Below are 21,718 nucleotides of genomic sequence, written 5' to 3'. Positions count from 1 at the left end.
CGCCCCGTGAAAGGTGGAAGCAGTGAGTGTGAGTACCGGTAAGCGTAACACAACTTCGTCTTAGGCCAATGACTTGCCTCATTTCAGCCAGTTCTCCAACATCCCCTTACTTGGTGGCGGAGCGTCCATATATACAGTCAGGGGCGGATCCCCCCCCCTCCTGACGGACTCAAATGGACTGCTGGCGCCCTTTTCAGCTTTTCACTACTTTTAACTTATCCGCGATTATTGACTATTTTATTGCGCTCTCATATACAGTACCTATTGACATTTGTCATATTCTGTTGGTGTAATTTTCCGACAAAATGGCGACGACACCTATTTATTCTCCGTTTATCTGCAAATTAGCAAGGCCCGGAAAGGGTCATTTCCTGCAATCTAGGGAGTAACTTTACTCAAAAATTTTCTGTACGCTCCGCGCCAACCTGTGGTGGCGCTCCGCTTAGATAGTGTCGAAAGCGCCCCTACAGACTCCATTCTTGCCCCCCCTGACCAATACCCCTAGCTCCGCCACTGCCCTTACTACGCTCAAAAACGTCTTTGCGAGTACACTACGAGTAATAGCTACTCTCTTAAAACACCATCGAATATACAAATTACAATGTTTTTACAGACTTTTACGTGCAATCTGAGAAATTGCAGGCTTGAGACCCATATTTTAGGGCTAGGTATTCGCAGCATAAAACACTCGGGAAGTGCCGTTTCCGGCCATCTGGGGGTTTGAAAAAAAACAATTTTTTTTTCGTGTACGCTCCGCGCCAACCGATGGTGGCGCTCCGCTTAGATAGTTTCCACACATTAGCCCCCCCAATAATTTTTCCGTTCCGCCGCGCCTGCCCGAGCCTCCCTCCCAAGCCCCTTCCCTCTCCCTACGCTGGATGCAACTTGAAGTCGACCCGACCCTCCCAACCACCTCCTCTCTCATATATGCTGGACGCAACTTGAAGTCGACCCTCCCCTCCCCTCTCATCTACGCTGGACGCAACTACAAGTCCACCATCCCTCCCTCCCTCTCTCTCTCCCTAGCCCCTTCCATCATACCAGACCCTTTTCTTGGCTAGTTTCATTCTTGATAGCATCCATTAGTTTCTTAGTGGATGGTTTGTCATACATCTTGCTGTTGAATTGTAGCATGGTTGGAATAAAATTTAAATTCCAGTGATCATCGTAGAAGTGTTCGTGGCACGAGAGAGGAACGAGAGAAAGAACAAGATAAATCAATACAAAGAAGAATAAGGAAATAACCTTTGGTGAAATGATATAATGGCTCTCTTATTTATAACAAGAATAACATCTCGCATTAATAACAAGCAGCGGTACTAAATACAAGAAATAATATCTAAATAATATCTAAATAATATCTACAGCAATATATTTGATGCGTAATAAATTAATTAAACAAGGTTTAAATCATATTTTGAAAAATAAAAATAGTACGTGCTGCTAGTTTCATTTAAACTTTTAAAATAAAAACAAGGTAAACCAGTGAATATAAACCTATATGACGAAACAAACAAAATTGGAATTCAATACATCTGCTCCCTGCATATCAAAAAGAAAGCGAAATGGAAATTGCCTATAACTCTCATCTCCCTACCCAACCCTCCCACCCCCTCCGAATATTCAGAACTTTTCCATGCCAGAATACTTGCATTGAAAAGGTTAACTGCGCCAACAAATTGTAAGGACTTTCTGCAAATTTTCAAAAGCAAATATTAATTCAATTTTATCAATGTCTTATTCCATTCAGCTGTTATAGGGAGCTGACAAGACTTAAAATACTAAAATACATAAGTGGAATTAAGCATTTCTCTTTATTAATAATTGTATCATTGAGGTTATTCTGTGATATGCTTTCAAATTTACCCATGTTATCTGTTTTATATATTTATTAGGAGCCTGCAACTACCTAGGTTACATTTGCTTTTGCATGCTATGATGGATATTAAGTACTGCGTTCTTCTCCTTGGCCACTACTATCAAACAAGTATATATATATCTATACATAATAAATAAAAAAAAAACAGATTCGAAATACTAAACAGTATTGGAGTGCTGTTATAGTACACAGGTGTGTTTGTTACAGACTTTAGGTCCCTATTCATATTGACCAAAGACCACTTCAAGAGATGGAAACACTTTTCCTACCCCCATTCCCACTGCCTCCACACAATTGGCACATTCATCCATGCCCCCCCCCCCCCCGTATTACCAATAAAGTAACATGCTGGCATAGATGAAGTTTGGAGGCTTGTACAATGAAAGCTGCATATGAAGCCCCCAAATTTAACAGAATTTGTTGGCTTGCGTCGATGAAAATGTTGATATTCACGTACATAAAGCCTAACATAAAGGTTTAAACATTAATACCACCTCCCCCTCCTCCCCTACACCCCCACCCCCATCCCAGCTGAAAATGTTACTGGAATATTTTTAACTGTATTGCATTTAAATATGAAAACTGAATACTCAATATCTAGAAGAAAGAACAGAAAGTTAAAACAAAACAAAAGCCTTCAAGGAACCTCAAATAGTATTCAAGTGAATAAAATAAGTAAAATAATAGAACTTTGCAATATTTTCAATGAATAAAAAAATGATGCACACACAGCTTAATTGTATTGAAAACTTTGAGAAAGAATAATAATAAAAGTGACACAAATACTTATTTTACGGAAAAAGACGACGCAAATTACAAATCATGTTATAAGATGGGTTCATTGAAACTGAGAACATATATCACATATATATATATATGTATATATATATATACATATATATATATACATATATATATATATACATATATATATATATATATATATATATCTATATATATATATATATGTATATATATATATGTATACATATGTGTATATATATATATATATATATGTATATATTTATATGTATATATACATATATATGTATATATTATATATATATACATATAATACAAGTTAGTACAAGGTTAATAACCATGTATTACATATATAATATATATATATACATACATACATATACGTAATACATGGTTAGTGATTTCACTGAATAGTACTTTCGCATGAAAAAGATTGAAACTGTTGAAAAGAAAAAAAACAAAGAGAATAACATTTCAGATTCATCATATGAAATGATAAAACAATTAAACCTTGATTATAGTATCACAGGTGACTTTCTTTAGATTTCTTCTCCCTTTCCCTGAAAAAGTTTCTACAATAAAAATAATTATACAGTCCCTGTGAATAAGTAAATATATCATTTCTGATAGCTATAGATAATTGTAAAACTAAAGGAAACTAATAAAAGACAAGAACTTTATTACATTTGAATTAAAAGACACACACATACCCAAAATGTAATATACATGTTGGGTAAAGAGGAACACATGTTTTCACTTCATTGGAAATCCAGTAAGAAGCTAGTTCGAATTAACATATGTTAGAGAAAGTTGTTGGTTCGTATCCTAAATTCAACGCTTCCTTCAAGTATGAGAAATAAACAGAGCAACTAACTCCATTTTACTTAGAAATTATTTGTTGTTTACATTTCTGGTGCTACTGGGACTTGTTGAGTATTTGAGTACAAAATGACTAAATCCAATCCAATCCAATCCAACCCAACCATGAAGAAAAAATGTAGGCTTTTGGTATTAAGTTTTTTGTTTTTGTTTTTTGTTGTTGCAGGGGTCAATTGTGGAGTTGGTAGGGAAGGGAAAATGTCAACTACTACCCACCATCTCTATTACTGTTAATATATTCATTCTTATTCATACATTTGCATTATTCCCTTACACTTGTACAAAAAAGTAAAAGTGAAGTCTTCAAACTGCCCTAAGAGTCTATGACAACTATCTTATTTGTGAAAAAATATAAAACCTAACACCTTCCATCCGGGCTTTTGTTCTAAGTGAGCTATATATCTACAGTACTGTGTAAGCTAGAACAATTTGTATGAAAGATAAATATGTGATTGACTTCATCTATTTTTTTTTTTTTTTTAGTACTATATGACAAATTTTGTAAAATAAAGATATTAAAACGTATATACTATACGACTGATTTACCTTCCTTTATTTGAAACAATTGTAAGGAAAGGAATTTTCTGGTGGCTATCGTTTCATAACTTCAAAATCGTTGAAAAGTTAGGCCAAAATCACATGCTCGTAGCATTTTGTATCGCGAAGATATGAATTTTGCAAGCTCTGTGCCCTTTTTGTAAATGCATCTGACAACATCAGAATAAATGCTGTATGTAGGCAATTCAACTAAAAATGTCTTTGGTTTTCTTTATAATAATTCAATCATTTATCTACAGAGGAAATGAATATGTCTAAATTAAAAATGAAGAGATTAAAAAACTTCTGAATAGACAACAATATTGCTTAGCCAAATGGAGTAGTTCCTCATGGATAGCAGTCCTAATCACATGTATTAGTGGTGATAATTGCTGATTAATTCTGATTACTTGTGATTAATGCTGATTATTTGTGATTAATTCTGATTACTTGTGATTAATGCTGTTTACTTGTGATTAATGCTGTTTACTTGTGATTAATGCTGTTTACTTGTGTTTAATGCTGATTACCAGTGATTAATGCTGATGACCTGTGATTAATGATCTTTAATTGTGGATAAGTGGATATAGGTTTCTCTCCTTTGACACTCAGTAAGCTAGCACACATTAATAGGGTTCGATCATCAGCCCTTCCACTTGTTTCTAAAAAGTCTGATTGACCAAAATATATACACATATATCAAAAATCCATTAACTATTTTGAGAGAAGAATTGTATAATCTAGTAAGGCATCTTTCATTCCTGAGTTTTAAACACAATCCTATAAATTATAAGCTATAACCTAGTAAAAGAATTTCCAGTTAGGCCTATCAACGGTCTGACATCACCAAGACAACAAAAACATATGATTATTTAATCACTACCAATTAAAAGGAGTTTTAGCCCACAATATCATAAATTAATACAGTATAAACCTACCATAAGCAAACCCTCAAAACTGTTACAGGTGATACTGTTAGTATAAATGATCTACTTTAGCCCACGATAGCATAAACTAATACAGTGTAGCATCCATATTACTATGTCTGATGTCTCATACTTTCTGGAGTCTGCTAAGCTCAGATACAAGTTCAATTTTCTTGAATAGGTGATATATTTATCTCTAAATAAAATCATTTGTTACTTTTACTATAAAAAGATAGAAAAAAACAGTTTTACAGCCACAATAGCTGAACTTACGAAAGTGTAAAACATGTTACGCTATATTGCATTAATTTATATATTTCAGTGAGGGCAATCACAACCCACATGTCCACATACCAAATTCTAAAAGTGAAATAGTTCTTCCATAACTCTTACAACCTCTTAAGGTGCTTCTAGCTACCATCAACATACCTTCTTAAATTGAAGCTCTAACTACACACTGAGACATTTTCCTAAAATATAAACATGAGCCTTCTTGGCAATGTATGTGCAGTTAAGGTCTCCTCAGCCCACCTCAGCCCAAGTCACATGATTCAGAGCGGGAACACTCAATCTATATCAGCCCTGACCTGAAGTACGGCTCCAAGACCAGGGTGTTCCTTTAGCCTCTGAGAAGAAGGAAAAAAAGAAAGAAATATCCTTAAGTTATCACATTCTTACTGCCCTATTTATTATGTTTGTGTGTTTGGTCACATACACCTGCATATCTTCATGACATGTGATTGTGTTTCAAACTTCTGACATTTGAAACTAAATTCAATGTAAATAGTTTAACTCTGACGGAACAAACAGACACAGGCTCGTAAATACGACGTTAAATAAAATTTAAATAAAGAATATACCATTGGTGCACCATCACATTACAAAGCCCTACTCAGCTATGCCATCCTAAAGAACACAGATTAATGGTCAAATGGTTAGGGCAATGGACTGGCGATCAAAGTATTACAGGTTTGAGAGCCGAAGCCAGATCAATTACCTTGTGTCCTTTGGCCAGGTACTAAATCTCTTTTTTAGTTAACTTTGAGGGTACCCACAAACACCAATGAGAACAGCAATACACTATTAACTAGTATCTGCAAGGAACATATATTAACATACCAATACCCTGTTAAAGTTTAAAGAGCCCATAACCCTCTCCCACCCCCTCCCTCCCCTAACGTTACAACACAATTAAACATAGGCCAGATTTTCAAGACAATTTCTGAAAAATTCACCTGCAGCTCAGATACAGCATCATCAAACTTTACTCTGTACTGGTTGGCGTTATCTCGACCAGGAAAAACATCTGACAGGTGGAGGTAGACACGGATGGATTTAAGTTGCGGGCAAGAAACTGAAACCAGGAAAATAACAAAATAAAATATAAAGAAAAACATATCAAGATATCAAAAATATAAAGACCAAACTGTAGATAAACACATCATCACTCTTAATGTTAATATAAATTATATTAAAAGCAAACTGTAAGTTCTCGACATATTTGACTGTTATTTCATTGTTTGAAATGAAACTGGACTACGCATGTTAATTACATGCATATTCATGAGATGATATTAGGTAGAATTTTAGCATTGATATGTCATAGTCGAAGAGAAAGACAATTTTCAAACCATTCATAAGGGTAAAATACTGCTCATGTATCACTAGTGCTTCAAATTTCAGTAAACAAATGTGACTTGTTCGGCCCTACCAAAACCAATGCTATGTCTGTAGGAAGGCAACTTCATATAACAAAACAAACAAATTACAACATCAGGTTATGCACTACACGGAAATACTCATGTAAAACTTGCCGCCCAATACTGAGCAGTTCTACACCCATGCAAATGCAAAGAAAATAAAAAAAACAAAATACGAAAACAAAATAAAAATATAAGATGTCACCAGCTTGAATATAAATGCTCTAAATCCCTTCTCCAATGAACCAGTGTTGCAGTCAAGTACTTTCATTCGAGTACTTAGTACCATAGTATGAATACTGCAAATACTTCAGACCAACTGCCCTTACTCAAGTACTACTTGATTACCAAATACATTTCGAGGATTACAACACTACCATGCACCCCTCCTGAGGGGTCAGATTTGACTCTCTGGTTACCGTTTCTTGGTTAAGCTCTGACAATATCTAAGGTCGGATTTCATTGACACATATTGTTGTCTGTGATGTTTTAATATTGTTATCTTGAATGGAAACCAATTAATTGTGCAGCAACTTACCATATAAATGTAAAATGGCTTGAGGTGTGACTATTGTGTTTGTAAATAAGAATGTATGGAGTTCTTTAAGGCCCACCCTACACATCTTCTTGGCTGCATCTTCGTTTACTTTCTGTGCTCTTGATAATTCTAAGATTTGTAACAGCTGGCAATTCTCCACTGAAGAGTATAAAAATAAATGATTGAAAACAAATACTATACAGATCTTCCTGATCTGTGTTATTTCCTACATTCACAGCTGGGGTCGCATGCAGCCCACAGGCAAATCTTTTGTGGCCCACAAGAAGCTTTCAGATACCCTATTAAAGCTGCCCACAGACACTTATGGCAAAGAATAACATAAAATAAGTACTCTTTGGGGGAATTTATTTAGAGGCTAAGGGCCTTCTTGTGGTAGGATACATCAACATGAAAGACAGACAATGTTTGTGTTTCTGATTTTTTATTAGACCATAAGTTGTAAGTTTCCCACTTCACAGGAGGAAGGTAAATCCTTAAGCGTTGCCAACTTGCCACCCACAGATTGGGTAATATAACATTTCACCGCAAGATCTACGTTGTAACACCACCTGACCTACATTATGAGAGAACAACACCACGATGCACTTTATAGCAAATAATGACATTTGTTACACCAAAAGCATTAATTCATTAATAAGATATTGTTTTATATAAGTAAATGAATCATGGAAAAATGACTGGGAAATTCTAAACAATTGAAAACAGCAAAAAAAATTATAGCCAGAATGGGATTCGAGCCAGTGACCTCTGAGTTACAAACAAGAGGGCACCTGTTTGAGTCCAGTTCTAGCCATAAATTTCCTTGCTTTTATCCAAGATATTGTTTGGTCAGTGTAACAAAGAGATATCCATTGTTCAGGTCTTCATTGTAAAACTCATGAGTTTGAATGATTTGATCACACATAAACATGACTGCACTCTCATGAGCGTTACTTCATGTCCAAACAAATTGTTGAAAACAAATCCCTCCAATTGCCATATCTATTTCATCTAATGTTCACTTAAAACTGTCTGACCATAACGATGGCTTAAATGTCAAATTTTCATTAATTCCTACATGCTGCTTTTGAATTTTGTCATCTAACAATAAAGAAACAAAGAAGAAGAACTTGAAGCAAATCAAATTTCACTAGAGAAAATTTTCTTTCAGTTTTGTTTGTTAGTTTTCTCAGTAAGCTTCCATTCTTGATTTACTCAGACAACAACAAAAAGTTCAAACAAAACAACTCGCTGGTTAACTGAATTGACTGACTGAATGAATGAATTTGATGTTCATTGCAATTAAAGTAAGAATGTACAGATATTCTATGGTATTTTTGAAATACTTCAACATTCTCTCCCAAGATTCATTCTCACGCACAGCACAACTATTTGATTGTACCAGGATCTTATTCCAAGACAGACTAAATTGTCTGCATGGTTGGTTAGGAATTTGTCGTTAATAATGTTTGCCCTTACTATGATAAAAAGTTACTTTACGTCGTCCTTTACAACAGCCACATATGAGAGATGGCTTCAGATAACTCACCAACTGAAAGCAATCCAGACTTGCTAAAGTTCTTGCCACCGATACTCAAAGCTTGCAGCTGGTACCAAGTACTTCCGATAAAATGGAGGTTGCTGTTAGTCATATTTTTATTCCCGTCCCTGTCAAAAAACAAGACAACAAGAAATTAAATAAAGTACAGAATACAAAACAATTTTTTCTTTCACTGCCACAGTGAATATTTAACCAAATGTGTTAAGGAATATTGCATGTTGGATTTCCCACTCTGCAAAATGGTGTTTCAGACATTTTGGCTGAAGAGTTTGAACGAAGTTGTGTCGCAATTATCACGTGAAATACTGGAGTTATGGCACACATAATTCAACAATTTCTTACAACTTGCAGAAATAAAGTAGCTTGGCATGTTGTTTACTCTCAACACATTTAACAACAATATAACTGAGGCACTAACAGAGAGAAACTGCACTGCAAGAACAGTCCATAGCATTCAGTGAGCTGTTGTCAGGATCATGTGTGTTTGCCTTTAAGATATGATGTCTATCTTCTTTCTGAATTTGGATCATTTTTTTCCTCCATAAATCATATAACTATCTACACTCTTGCAGGAAGTTCATTCATTTCATTTTGTACATGTATACTATTTATTATTGTTGTACATGTTTTTGTAACTCTCTTAAATTTGCACCAAGGTAATTAGAATTCCTTTAAACTGATCAGGTACTAAGACAAAAAAGTATTACATGGTCACAGTTTTGAGGAATATTTCATGAAAGTTCCCCCATCCTGCAAAATGGCTTCCCAGACAATTTGGCCCTAAGAGTTTTGAAGTTTTGCTGCATTTATCACAATAAATATTGGACTTTTCTGAGGTCATAATTCAACATTGACACAGTTCACAGGATCCTACACAGATGGTCTCATCAATCCTGCACACCCCCTCCCCCCCCACCACACCCCCAATAAAAAAAGATCAGAACAAAGGAAAAAAAAAAAAGGGAAAAAAACTGCATTAAAGAATTCTAATCATCACAAAGACTTACTGACATGACAGTCTATTAATATTACAACAAAGTGAAACACTGAAGCCCTTAGTTACCTATATATAACTGTGTTAATTTGAATCACTGGTTTCCACTACTCTTTAATGTACCTTCTTGTCATTGTCACTTTGTATACATAATATAACATGACCGAGACTTTTCTCACGGTCATACGTCACGCTACGTACACGGTGAAAGCAAAACAGCTGACGGGATTGACTTCGGTGGAGTCCCAGTAAACGTTGGATTCTAAACTTAGCAACTGACGAGCTCATCATCAGCAGAATTGCATATTCAAAGTGAAAGTAAATCTCGACAGGAAAGAGAAGCAAAACAACTTTACGACTATCCGTCGATAGTAATTTGTAAAAAGTTGAGAGCTATGATCAAATCTTTTCATTATCGATTATACAACTTTTTTTAATTAATGATAAATGTTTATTTTCAGACACTGGGAATATTTGGATACAGTGAAGTGGGGATCCCGAGACTGATGTGCATGCCATGTTTGGAATGATGAACTCAGTGTCGATCATTTCCTCTTTAATATTTCACAGGAAAAAGGTCTTACAAGGGACTTGGAAAGTTAAAATATGTGACAAAAGTAGATCTTGTATTAGGCGCATGTAAAATGAGCAATGACGTTAACAGTTGATATCTTGATGTCAAAGGTCTAACTTAAGGAGCAGACTGTCTTCAATTGGCAAACACATCAGATATTTAAAATATGTTTTCGTTCAGCTTTGTAAACTATGATTGTTTAATTAACTAGTAAGCAGATCTCTGAAATCTTGATGCCTTCACTATTGAAAGCAAATATCAACATTTAGCCTAATGTAGGTCGAATTATAAACTTATAAAAATTGGCATATCTACAACTAGCTTTCTCAACAAACAAGAATTTAAATTCATTTATTTGTCAGATATTTGTTTCCTACACGTGACTATTTAACAGTCCACTGTACCCTATTGGTACATTTGGTACTAGAGTCATTGTCACCTTTTGTGAACCAAAATGTTGAAACTCCCTTCCAATCCCTATCTACAAGAAATCAAAGGTTACCTTAATCACATATTCTCACCCAATGGCCTTGAATTTTCAAATTAGTTTAAGATTAAGTTTTGTTTCTCACCACCCTATCTGTGCATTATCTATGTTATCTCAGCATAGATAGAACATAGGCCATTCAAATACCTTGATTTATCTAGTTATTGACACAAATACTTCAATCTCTCTAATTAACATTGCAGATGAAGCAGAACGTTCTAAAAGAGTAAACAAGGATCAAACCTAGGAAAGCAATGGACATTTGTAAGGGTCATGGTAGAATAACCAATGATGATAAGAGTTGATATCTTAATGCTTGCTCATTTACATAAACTTTTTTAGGGCAAATGAAGCAAATAAACAACATGTAAATTTAATAATGAAAGGTAACTGGCAGCATTAAAGCTACTCCCTCAGTCAACAGACTGTAATATAAAATGATCGTACCTTTTAGCATCTGGAACTATCTGTAGAGATGTTAGTTGTTTACACCCTTTGGCTAATGACCTTATGACCTCTGTCCTTATTGCACAATAATCTAACTTCAAAATGTTCAAGCAAGGACAGTATTGAGCAATTTTGAGGTAACTCCTGAAAAGTAAAATAAAATGAATGCTATTAAAAATGAACTTTACTTCTGAGAAATGATTACCTTACAACTTCTACAAAAAATATTCTGATGATATTAAATATTCACTTAAATGCAATAAGCTTGCATAGAGAAATCATGTACCTCTGTTTTTGATGTGTTTACACCATACACTGAACTTTGACAAATTTAATCCTGATTTCACAATTTTCTGTTCAAGTGACATTTCATTTTGATGATAATTATAGTGTTTTGCCCATTTCAATTCATATCCTAAAGATGCTAACTAAACTGCACAAGAGACAAGTCATGTAAAATACAAACCATACATAGCTACCATAAAGTTCATAAATTGTCTCTTTAATTTTACAAAAATGAAGAATGAATATCTGAGAAAACTAAATACACTTTTCTATAGTCTTAAGATAGATGCTCACAGTTTACAAAACCAATAAAAGGTCGGAATGCAAATGCTCCATTTCTGATCAAAGTTCTTTTGCACACTGTAAGTGATATTAGACAGAATGAGAGTAGTGTCTGTTTGGAGGGTTTAACCTGCAACATTGCACAATTTCTCAAACCTCTAAATAGAAGAAATAGTTTGGTATAAGATGTACACAAAATAAATGCTATTCTGGCACGCCTAGACTTTCACAATTCTGGCCATTTCCAGCTGGTACTTTTCTGGAATTACAGCAGTCGTTAGTTACGGGAGCAGCCCGATAATATTTTGCTGATAATATGCAGTAATAAGGGGGCTGATGTTAGGTACAGAAATCCAACTTTTCATGTATTTCTGTTTTCATCATTAATGGCAGAAAATTGCAAGTACAGGTAGCTTTTTTTTCCTACTGGCAACAGAAAAATCCACCGGCACAGCCAGTAAATAGCCTGAATATCTAGGCATAGGTAGAAAAACATTTTATGAGGAAAGTTTATTGAAATAAAAATACTCACTTTTTTGTCAACAATTGTTGACAACTTGTTATTTTGACAATCATTAAATTGTTCTGGGATGCAGCTAACAAGGACTCAATCCCATCATCAAGAATTCCTCTGAAATTAACAAAAAAAGAGATAATGAAACTCAATATCAGGAAATTTTCCAAACTGATAGAATTCACAACTTCTCTTCTTCATTGATACCCTCTTCTCCAGTTAAAAGTGAGATTTCCGTTTGATGAGTAACACCAAACACAAATGCAGTAAATTGCATTTTGTTTCATGGAATTATTTACAAACACACAGGGCTTTTGTCATTCATACCCAAGCATTACTCAAGGTAAGATTTCAAACACCCTGCGAGGTGTCAAAGGTAAGAAGGAGAGTGATTAAACATGTATTCCTGTACGTAATGTATGTGTAACTCTCGGATTCTAATCGACACGTCACAATGTCCACTCTGCAGGGACAAATTTAGTATTCAAACTTTGTATTGCGGTTTGAAGGGAGGGCGTTGTGGTCAAGTGGTTAAGGCAGTGGACTTGTGATCTAAGGATTACAGGTTCGAGCCCTAGCCAGATCATTGCCATGTGTCCTTGGGCAAGGCGCTTTATCTCCATTGCCTCTCTTCACCCAGGTGTATAAATGGGGACTTGCGAGGTAACTTGTAAATATAGTTGCGTGCGCCGGTTTGTGGCTGCACCCTATGGGAAGTCCCCCGGGGACACGTGGTTGTGGTGCACTGTGGTGCCCAGGAGTGATTGATTGAATTGTGCACACTTTGGTGAGTAGGTGTGTCAAGTTACCAATGACCAGGGTTGTAAAGTTGTGTGAGAGGGCCTTGGCCCTGAACAAGACTGTAAACCTAAATAATAAATAAATAAGGTACTGAAAATAATACTATGGTCCCTGCGTGCAAAGACTGCTTTAGATGTTTACACTTGTCCAATTTGCAGAGCATATTGCTGTTCGATACCAGATAAATTATTTCCTGCTCTTTTACACTATACAAACTTACTAATGCATAACATAAATGCTCTAGTCATTCATATCTTGTTATCGTTTATCACACTATGCTCGTTAAAATGAAGTTAAATGTCAACAATAGAAAAATTAATGACAATTGCTGCTTTCAAATACATTTAGTAATTAATCATAAGCAACCCTGTCAGCTTAAGAAAAAATTCCACTTTTGTTGTCATTTACGAGAAATTTACAAAAAAATCAAGCTTCATAGAATATATGCAGATATGGAATTTTGAAGTCAACTGGTTCAAAAATTTGATGAAAGATGTAGAAGATTGTTCCACAGGTAATATTTGTCTCTCAGACAGACAACTTGCTACTTCTGAGCAGCTGTAGGCACAGGAAACCAATGAACCAGCCATACAGTAAAAGACTGTCCAGTGAGAAGATGAAAGCTAAAATAACATGAATGAGATCTCGCACATTTACCTGGTTCTCTTCTGGTAGACTTCTTTCGTTTCTCCTGGCCTTCTTTTTGTCGGCGGCTTGATTCTGGAAAGTTTCAAGGTTTGTAACTCTAGACACCAAGATGAGACTGTCCTCAGGAACTATAAACAGATAAAAGACATTTCTGTCAGTGTCTGTACCTTTCCTTATCTACCAAAAACTACAATCAAGAAACTTATTAAAGTATTAAAATACCATCCCACAATATAAAGACAAATACTGAGGGTTTTCATCATTAAGATCCCAGGTCGTGGGCTTAAGAGTATGCAGACCACTGTAATATATGATTTTTGGTGCCCCCTTCTGTATTCTCCTGCTTAAAAATTTCTGACTGGACCACTCTCTGAAAAGCAGGAAACGCAAGCAAGAATTAATTCTCCTAGCAAATTGTAACACTGTTATTGTTCAATTTATCAATTAGCTTGTTTATTACTTTCCTAAAAGTCACATCTAGCCAAAGTAGTACTTACTTTTGATGAGATCCTTCGTTTATCCAAGATTATGTGTCTCCACAGGGAGGGCTGACGACTGAGGGTTCTCCATTCTTTGCAGACGACTGCACAGCCTAGCTTGGAATCGATATCCAGGAATTCCATCACGGAGTGTAATATGAAGTGACGTTGTGAAGCAGAAAGTCTGTCAAGATGACAGTGACCTGAAAATGGGCAACAATATTCAAATCAATTCCCAAATTTTTGTCAACTTTCACAGCTGAAAGAAGATCTCAGGAAATTACAAAACTCATAACTGGTATAAAGTTATTGTATGTAAGTGCTGAAATAATTCAATTTGGCATTTTTCTATCAACTGAGGCCATTTGCTAAAATTTTGAAAGCTACAGTACAGCAGTCATCAGTCAGACGAACTTGAAGGAAGTTGTTTTGGACAAACGTATCAGCGTTTGAATTACCAGCCCTGTATTGGATCGGGGAGGTCAGTCCACATTGCCCTCTATTCCAACATAGTTACCATCATTCAAGCAAGGCTTTTTGCACAAACAACTTGCCCAGATCATCAACCTTTCCTAATTTTCATAATTATATCGCACATAAAGATAATTTGGGATACAATTTTGCCTCATTGAAACTGAGCCTACTCACCTCATCAAATTAATGCAACTAGAATCTTAGAATTTCAATAAGACTGGTCGCAAAGTAACCAAGATGTTTTCAAAAATTAGAGATCAAATTTTCTGTTATTATATTTCTATTATTCTGTTTTTTTATGCAATGAATGTTTCAAGTCTAACACTAAAATGTCTAAAAGCTCCAAAATAGGTCACAGCTCACCTGATGGAATTGTCCCTGTTTCCAGCAAACTGGATGACACACCAGACAGAGATGACACTGAGATGCTGCTGCTATCTTCATTGCTACTAACAGATCCAGTTAATGAAAACCTGGGTGTCTGAGTGCGCCACTGTAAATAATTAAACAAGGAATATTGATTTAGTTACATATTAAGATAATACACATGCAACACAATCAATGTAGGTTTAGAAATTTGTTTATTTTGCAATGCCTAGGCAGTCACTGATACATGTGACTAATAAACGGAATTGCTTCAGTTGTCACGTCTATGCTGAAACAAAAGGTCTGGGTTAAAGGTCACAGTAAATAATTTATACAAAGACATACATAAATTATTATGTTTCTAATGAAAATATATAGTATATATGTTATGATATCATATATTTATAACTATTATATATATTACAATTACTTTTTGAACATTGAACTTTGGAAAATCTAGAACAGTCTAGAAATAATTCCCAGCATCCACCTGTAACGCTGGCCTACTGTTCTATATGCAAGTATCCTAACCCACTGAAATATGGACACTTAGGCTGTGTCAAGTCTGAGACTCGGTAAAGGCAGGTCATCGTTTCACAGAAAGTCATTAGAACTCATTACCCTTTTCAAGAATAAAGTGTATCAAACTAAACATGACACAACCATGTTAAAGGCACAATGAGTACTTGGCAAAAGTAGTGTGGTCTGTCCTTTTAAGTCATGTCCCTTACGTTAGTGTCAACCTTCAGAATATGTGTTCTAAATATGTTCTACTGAGTGATAAAAGAAGAACACATATTAAGCATCCTAGAGATCTTTGCATTTTTGCTAAAACTGCCCAGATTTAAATTTCCAAATCCAGTGCATCCCTATGCTGGCCTAGTGTTTACTGATTACAGAGATGCACAACGTACTACACCTTCACCTGTCATTATAACAGTGATGTCATTCTACTTCTAGTTTTGTTTTACAAAAAAATAAAAATATCAAGTCTTAAAAAATTGGGTACGGCTGTGTAAGCCAGCAAATCTTCACTTTTTTGGTGGGTAAGAAATCTGTCAGTCATCTTTAGGCTAGTGTTATCACTGTCACATTAGCATGGTCAAGTGTGTTGTCAGTAGGTCAGTATCCATGAAAGGATGGCATGACTGACATAGACACACTAGGGATATGTCTGCTTCATGTGATATCACAGAAGCTAGCCAGCCATCTGTTATAATGGATTAACAATAAATAAAAAACAAAGAACAGAGAAATCCTTGCCAGTTTAGTTTCTTCTTCTCCTTTGGATAACTCTTGCTGATACAACAGCCTCTCAAGACGAGCTGACGAGCTCCCTCTCAGAGAATTCAAGCCTGACGAACCTCTAACAGTTGCTGGTCTCTCCTGAGGATGGCTTACTTCACCTGTCAAGCTTCGTAATAACTGCAACCTACCACTAGAGGTATGACTCTTCTGATTCTTCACCACCTCTGGTTGATATATTTTTGGAGCTTGGTATAAAGAAATGTGAAATGGACTTTTGGTGATGGACGGGGGAGAACTAGTCCTCTCTGGTGATGAAGAAGACGGTGTACCCTTGCCATCTTTCCATCTAATCTCTTGCAGAGTTCTCTTCAGTTCCATGGATGGGCTTCTTTTCTGCCTTCTTTCTACACGGTGAGCTACCCCTGGTGTTCCACGAGGACTAAAAGAACCACTAGGAAATATAAATTGAGAACAAAATTGATTAGAGGATCATAGGTATGATAAACGTTATGGATCAAGACTCCATTATACATCACTTACAACAAAAGTTACAATTAATGCATAAAACAATTTGATATTGTTTCATTTCAATTGAGAATAATACAAATAATTAGACCAGCTTCACTCTACAGACTAACAGCTCAGAAAGCACAACCACACATACAAACACAATGAAGTATATTTTCACTAAACCCCATCCTCTCACCGACCCGTCCCCCCCACCCCCATTCCCCTTTAAAGCAAAGTGGTTAGCTGCCAGTTAGCTTCTCAATTTCAATAGCAACATCTTCCCAAAATGTTGTGCCCAAAACTTGTGACAATAAATTGTCACATTGCATAAGCTTCTGACAATAATGCATGAAGCTAAGAATACATTTCTGTTTTCTTTCTGGTGCCTGTTTTACTATGGTAGCTTCTTTACAGAGGTTTGCTATGGTAGCTTCTTTACAGAAGTTTGCTACTGCATCTTCACTTTGTAAAGTAACATTCCTAACCTCTCAGAGACTTGGCAACAAAATCTACTGTTTACAGGTTGTAAATTCATTAACTGATTGTCATCAGCTAGAAACTTTTAGCCCCATTAACTTTGATTAATTAATCTTGTCATGTTCAAAAGCATCATGATCAATGCAGCACAAAACAACATCATAAGCTTCTGTTTTTCATATTCAGCTTTTCATTTTACTGTACATTAGACAGACAGACATACTGTCCAGAGATAAAGACAGAAGTACAAAGATATTGAAACAAGAAGTAGAATATCTTCAAGTCATCATTCAAGTGATAGTGTAGCATATTAATCAACCTATTGTTGCCCTTGATGTAGAAACACACAACAAATACATACATTGAAGGGTAGCATAGAATAAACTAAATTGAAACTTAACTGTGTAAAACAATACCATGAAGATCCAGGGTGAAATCTAAAATATATATTATTTGAGGCTATTCACCCCCCCCCCCCTCAAAAGCCCCCCATGTCACATATTAGGGAGCTAATTTGGGGACTGTGGGATCTATATTATGAGTTAAATGTTTAAAAAATAATAATTACTGGAAATCAATCATCAAAATGTATGAAATGTGCTCTTTAAACCATGAATTTTCCTCGTTCCGATCAACTGCAAACCTCTTTACATTGAATGCTCCCTCGAGATATGGATGAACTCTCATGGCACCATGTTTAACTTTCACAACTTGTGTGCGCAAAGAATCTTTACATGCTTGACAGAAAATAAACAGCTTGTTGTCCATGGATTCTTTTACCATCAAGCCAATCCTTCTTCCAGCTTTGTACAGTGGCCTCATTTGAAAACATTTTTTCTTATATTCTTTCTACATTTAGGGGGCTCTTTATTACTTGCTATTTCTTTACTGGGATGTTTGCATACCCTCATCTTTGGAAAACAAATTATTAAGGAGTCATTACAAACTATAAAATCCAAGCAATGGGTACTGATGATATGCTTATATGTGTGGGACACAAACTTTTCTGAATTAGCCTAAAGGTCGATTGCTGTGACTTGATATGCTCAGTCGAAGGGTTGCAATCATGTAAATTTCATGGGTAGATTTACAAATTTTTTAATTACGTATGAATAGTACATGGCTTGGTCAGAATAATACAAAGTTTGATACAAAACAGCACAACAAACGCAGCTTTGAACTTCAAGGAAGACATGACAATATCAACAAATCACCTTGACCTATTCATTGATGAGGATGGGGATGATAGCATCTGTAGATTCTTGACTTCGTTCTCCGCCTGTACTGTCCTTGTGATCAGATTATCCATGTAACCTTCCAGTTGAGCTCTGGCGATAGACTGCTTCTCGGCGGTTTCTTGTAGGAATGTGTTGAGATCAGAAATGACCCTGGAGGGAAACGGAGATGAGGACTCTTTAAGAAGACAAGATATGCTATGGCTTAATACATGATAAATATAAAATACAGGCTTTTAATTCCAATATTAATTTTTTTATTGATGAAGAGGTGTCGAAGATTAAATATTTACCTAGTGACTTTGACCTTAAAAATGAAAGAAATCTTTATAACTGACATTTGACAGCCATACTTTGCATACTTACATATCTTTATCTTCGAGTTTCTCCATTTCTTGTTTCAGCTTCTGGGTCAGTTCAACGACCTGTTTCTTCTTCTCCCTCAGACTCACTTCAAGACTGCTTATGGTTCGCTGGTGCATTCTGCAACTACATGCTGTTACATCTGCAGCAAAATTGGTTCCTGCGTGCTTTCCCTGTGCTGATTGTACCAACATTTGGTCGATGGATTCTCGTGGGCTGTATGATCCATTTTGTAATCGTTGGGGATATCCTTTTACATCTTCCTTGGTGATGGACCCTTTCAGAGGTGACGCTGGCATTAACGTCCTTGACAATGTACTGAGGGCTTTTCTTTGAGACAGCAAGTTCTGGTTGTGGAGACGTCTGGCATGGTCTAATTGCGAAAGCAATTCCTTGGCTTCGGGTGTGAATACAACAGGTTTCTCTCTGTTAGCATTCGAGACTGGAACAGCGTCAGCTTGCAGCGTCAATTGAAGTTGGCGTTCAGAATGGTCTACCGACAAATGTGACCTCAAGCTTGCCTTACTCAGTTCTAAATGACACACAGGGCATATCATTTTGTCACATTATTCATTTCGCTAACATCCACAATCGGTGATTTTAGAATGTTGACTGACTGATCATCAGTTCCAACACCTTGAGGGTCTGCCATCTGTACTGTGTGTAGTACAACTGCAATCAAAAGAATAAGAAAAGAATAAGATAGGTAGGCCTTAGATATGGCACATCTCATCGAAGTGACAGCTCTCAGACATAAATTTTAAACTTCACTATCTCTTCTATGTAGAGCAAAACACAAATACCTTAGCTTAAGATGTGTGTCAGGTATTGTGTCCCCTTTAATTAAGTGATCCCTTGCCACAATATTTAAGAACATTCTTTGTTATATTAGGCTTTTGAGAGACCTAAGGCTGAAGTTAAGGTATTGGAGTAGGTGTCCATCAGCCAGGATAGTTTTTGGAAGTATGATGCACACTTTAAATTTATCATTCACATGGAAATCAACCTTGACTAACTCGGGTAGCAAGCAGTGAACACGTTTACAAGAACAGCACAAGTTAACCTATTTGGTGGCACACTCCTATTAGAGTCTATTTCAATCCACCCGAGTGTTCTCCTTTAGGAAAAGTGCCAGAAAGCAGCAGGAGAACATCTCTTTTGATATGTTATCAATCAGTATGTTTTTGTTTTTTGTGGCTTGCAAGTTGAAGAGCATGGGTAACTGGAAGTGTTGTTGCAAACTTATACCTGATTACTGCATACACAGTATTGCCCACATGTGGATTACACGCTATGAAATCCCTGAAAATACATCGTTAAGGAACTAAAGTGGTAATTGCATAGAATTCTATTCTTGTTTATATATTGTGACGATTACAAAAAGGAACATTTTGGAATTAATAAACAAGTTCATCTAGTGTTACTTAAGGTGGCATACTCCTATTACTAGAGTCTATATCAATCCCCACGAGTGTATCAATCCACGAGAGTGTTCTCCTCCAGGTAAATGCTAAAGAGCAGCAGGAGGACATCTGTTTTGATATGTTATCAACCCAGGATCTGGTTTTATAGTGGCTTGCATGCTGTAGAGCATGAATGGAGAGCATGGTGAAAAAAATAGGTCAAATGAGGCAATTTTAGACCCTTCAGGCCTACCACTGCCAGGGCTCAGGAGCAGTGTACGAAATTGCTTACTACTGAGTAAAGAGGTTTGTTTTCAAGTGACGAAAACTTTGGTGTCTCATAGCAATAAATCTCAATGGGCTTTTAATGCGTACCTTGTTACCATGTAGGCCTAGCCTAGCACTACTTCAGCCTGCAAATAAACAACATTTAACTGTTGCAGGCTAGGCTGCAGTTATACATACACATATTAATGCAACTGTAACTTAGTGTAAGCTAGGCCTCGCCAAGGAGCACAGCCTATCCAAGACTTACTACGAGGAATGCGAAGCAATGACTTGTCTTAACTTACGTTAAACTGAAGGTCATATTCAGGGTATTATTATGTCGACTTCACTTCCTCATAAGATGCCATTGTACCAGGTTGCAGTTTATTACCCGATCGTCGGTTTTTCAGAGCTGTGTATTTACAGTACACGGTTTCTTCATCTGTTCAAGCCATAGAGGAAAGCATTTGCGTCAATGCATCCACGCTGAATTAGTCGCGCTTAGTTTTAAATGCACGACCTCTATATTTAGTATGCTTAGATTAGAAAACACAAACGTCGCTCCTGGTCAGATTCTATGACATGCACATGTATAGAAGTAAATAAAGATCTATGTAACATTGTGCCAATGGCGTACATTGCAGATGTATAGTAGGGGCACGAACCTTTATGTAATGAAACGAACACAGCAACAACAGTGTCTATCAGTGCAGATATACATGTGTGAAACACATATTTCCAGGACACGCGAAGTTATCACCATATGTCAATTGGCAGAACACTAATAAAATCCCAATCTATCTCCCATTTTCCTTTGGCTCCCGCCCCTTCCAACCGCCATCTAGCTCGTCATCCGCCGTCCTCCCCTTCTTGCTCTCTCCTCTCCCCATCTCCCTTCCCCACCTTCGTCCCAGGCTCCATGTCAAAACGGATAACATACGAACAGTGGCGGCGCAATACGGGTGGGGGGGGGGGGTGAACACGAGGGCTACCCTCAGAATTTTCCTTTCCCCCAGCCTGTTTCCCTCTCTCCCACCAGAGCTGGTACATATCCAAAATATATAGAGCTAGGCTAATCATTT

General features: G+C 36.4%; 1 protein-coding gene across 1 annotated transcript; it reads right to left on the bottom strand.

Moving 5' to 3' along the window:
• Window positions 1-2,951: 2,951 nt before the first annotated feature.
• Window positions 2,952-21,096, bottom strand: LOC139967563 (F-box only protein 41-like). The gene is made up of 13 exons (XM_071971492.1): window positions 20,942-21,096; window positions 18,970-19,638; window positions 18,583-18,756; window positions 16,397-16,832; window positions 15,131-15,260; window positions 14,312-14,496; window positions 13,824-13,942; window positions 12,384-12,482; window positions 11,285-11,428; window positions 8,771-8,889; window positions 7,222-7,380; window positions 6,219-6,337; window positions 2,952-5,609 (listed from the first exon to the last, which is right to left on the bottom strand). The coding sequence occupies exons 2-13, from the start codon at window positions 19,521-19,523 to the stop codon at window positions 5,550-5,552; spliced, it is 2,298 nt and encodes a 765-aa protein (XP_071827593.1). The 5' UTR covers window positions 19,524-19,638; window positions 20,942-21,096; the 3' UTR covers window positions 2,952-5,549.
• Between the last annotated feature and the right edge of the window lie 622 nt (window positions 21,097-21,718).

Source organism: Apostichopus japonicus, chromosome 5, assembly GCF_037975245.1.
Source record: "Apostichopus japonicus isolate 1M-3 chromosome 5, ASM3797524v1, whole genome shotgun sequence".
NCBI classification, from domain to species: domain Eukaryota; kingdom Metazoa; phylum Echinodermata; class Holothuroidea; order Aspidochirotida; family Stichopodidae; genus Apostichopus; species Apostichopus japonicus.
Note: the sequence above shows the minus strand (reverse complement) of the source record. Positions and strands in the feature narration are given on the sequence as shown.